The following is a 1,764-nucleotide window of genomic DNA, read 5'->3' as shown; positions in this document are numbered from 1 at the left end:
ATATATAAAAGTATATTTTAACTTTTTCCTTTTTTTATATTTTATTAATATTCGTTTAATTGTGATATAAAAGGCTGTTTAATCTAAAATTTCAATAAAAAAAGAAGAGAAAAATCAATTATAGCTTATCAATTATCAATAAATAAATTATCAATAGATATGATGAAATCGATAATTGTAGAAGCAAATCTAGTTAATTTTCCTCATTTTACAATCAATGATGTGTTCAATAATGTTTATGTCAATGTCATTCAGAAAAAAAAATAATTTAAGAATTATAAAAAATTATTTAAGAATTATAAAATACAATTCAAAACAAAAAACGTAAACTAAGCATAATATTAGATATGGGAAAAAATCGTGGCGTTTTTTTAATGCCATCTAACGGGAAAAATGCCACGAACTTTTTCCCATACCTAATAATTCACTTACAATAAGTGAAGTAGCGAAGACATTTCGCATGTTCGTTCTTTTCTCTATTCCTGCGCTCGTTGTCATCTTGTCTTTAAGTGAGTTACTTCAAAATAAAAATAATTTCTTTACAATTCCCACTCGGCTCTCACATAACCTCGTTTGACTCGATCGAGACGTGCACAAATGCCGTAACGATTGTGCAGCAGAAAGTTATTTCGTCGAAAGACTTCGTCATAGATTGTATTTTAATTGATGTGTGTGTGTATATATCTTAACATAAATAATACTGATTCTACAATGAGTTGGTAATCAATGGTAATCCTAAGTCTTACTTCCGATTGCACCAACGTTTAAGCGAGGCTTAAAATTCTTTCTATCTCTTTTCGATTTTAAAACGAGATAGAAAAAGATTTAAGTTTTTTTTTGCTTAAAATCAAAGTAATATTGGTGCAATCGAATCTTATCAGTTGACAAAAGCCAACGCATGTGACTAATGCTGATTGGCCAATTTCACCAATTAAGAATAAGACTTCGATTACAAATTTATTGTAGAATCGTATTATAAGATAAATAAATATAAGATATTAGAATCATGAAAATTTAACTTAATTAAAATATCAAAAGTTAATTCATAATAAAATTAATTAATTTAAAAAACTTAATTAAAAATTAAGTTAATAAAAAAAAGTAATTAAAAAATCAAAAGTTAAATTTAGTTCGAACGAACAATAAAAAAAAAAAAGAAAAAATTTAACTATTTTACGTAATTTTTCGTTTCTTATTATTTAACAGCTTATTTATTTAAATTATTTTTCTTCACAAGTAAAGACAAGTAAATTATACAATATAAAATTACTAAATTATATACTCATTAGCCTTTCGCAATGCATCTAAAGATTGATTTAAAAAAAATCAAATTAAAAGTTATTAATTACCAATAAAACTAAATTGAGTAACTAAATTAAGTTAAAAAGTTAAGAGTCTAAAATGTAATTAAGTTAAATTAAAATTAACTTTTTAACTTAACTTTTATCTTTTTAACTTAGCACTACCCAATCTTGTTTTTACAAATAAGTTGCAGTTCACGAAGTGTAATTAATGCTAGGTCACTTACGCAATTCAGCTATTATCAACAATATAAGGCCGCGTAGTGTAGCGTATTCTGATAATGCTATCCCAAACAGCATAGAATATTTGATAAATATTTGATAATATTCATTTTTATATTTTTACATTACATTTATATATGATAAATATTTGGTAATATTCATTTTTTTAAATATTATACAGACATTCTATATATATTTTATATAAAACTTTATTCGTAATATTATTAAAATAGACTAAATA

The 1,764-nt window shown here is 23.8% G+C and overlaps 1 protein-coding gene across 1 annotated transcript in view; it reads right to left on the bottom strand.

The window, feature by feature from the left end:
- LOC108684773 (S-adenosylmethionine mitochondrial carrier protein homolog) overlaps positions 1-751 on the bottom strand; it is a 2,914-nt gene extending 2,163 nt beyond the window's left edge. The window contains exon 1 of the mRNA XM_018189250.1: positions 433-751. Coding sequence (XP_018044739.1) covers positions 433-498 — 66 coding nt within the window. The 5' untranslated portion in view covers positions 499-751. The remainder of the gene's footprint in view (positions 1-432) is intronic.
- Between the last annotated feature and the right edge of the window lie 1,013 nt (positions 752-1,764).

This window comes from Atta colombica, unplaced genomic scaffold (genome assembly GCF_001594045.1).
Source record: "Atta colombica isolate Treedump-2 unplaced genomic scaffold, Acol1.0 scaffold140, whole genome shotgun sequence".
NCBI classification, from domain to species: domain Eukaryota; kingdom Metazoa; phylum Arthropoda; class Insecta; order Hymenoptera; family Formicidae; genus Atta; species Atta colombica.
The sequence above is the reverse complement of the archived record's forward strand: the minus strand, read 5'-3'. Positions and strand labels throughout refer to the sequence as shown.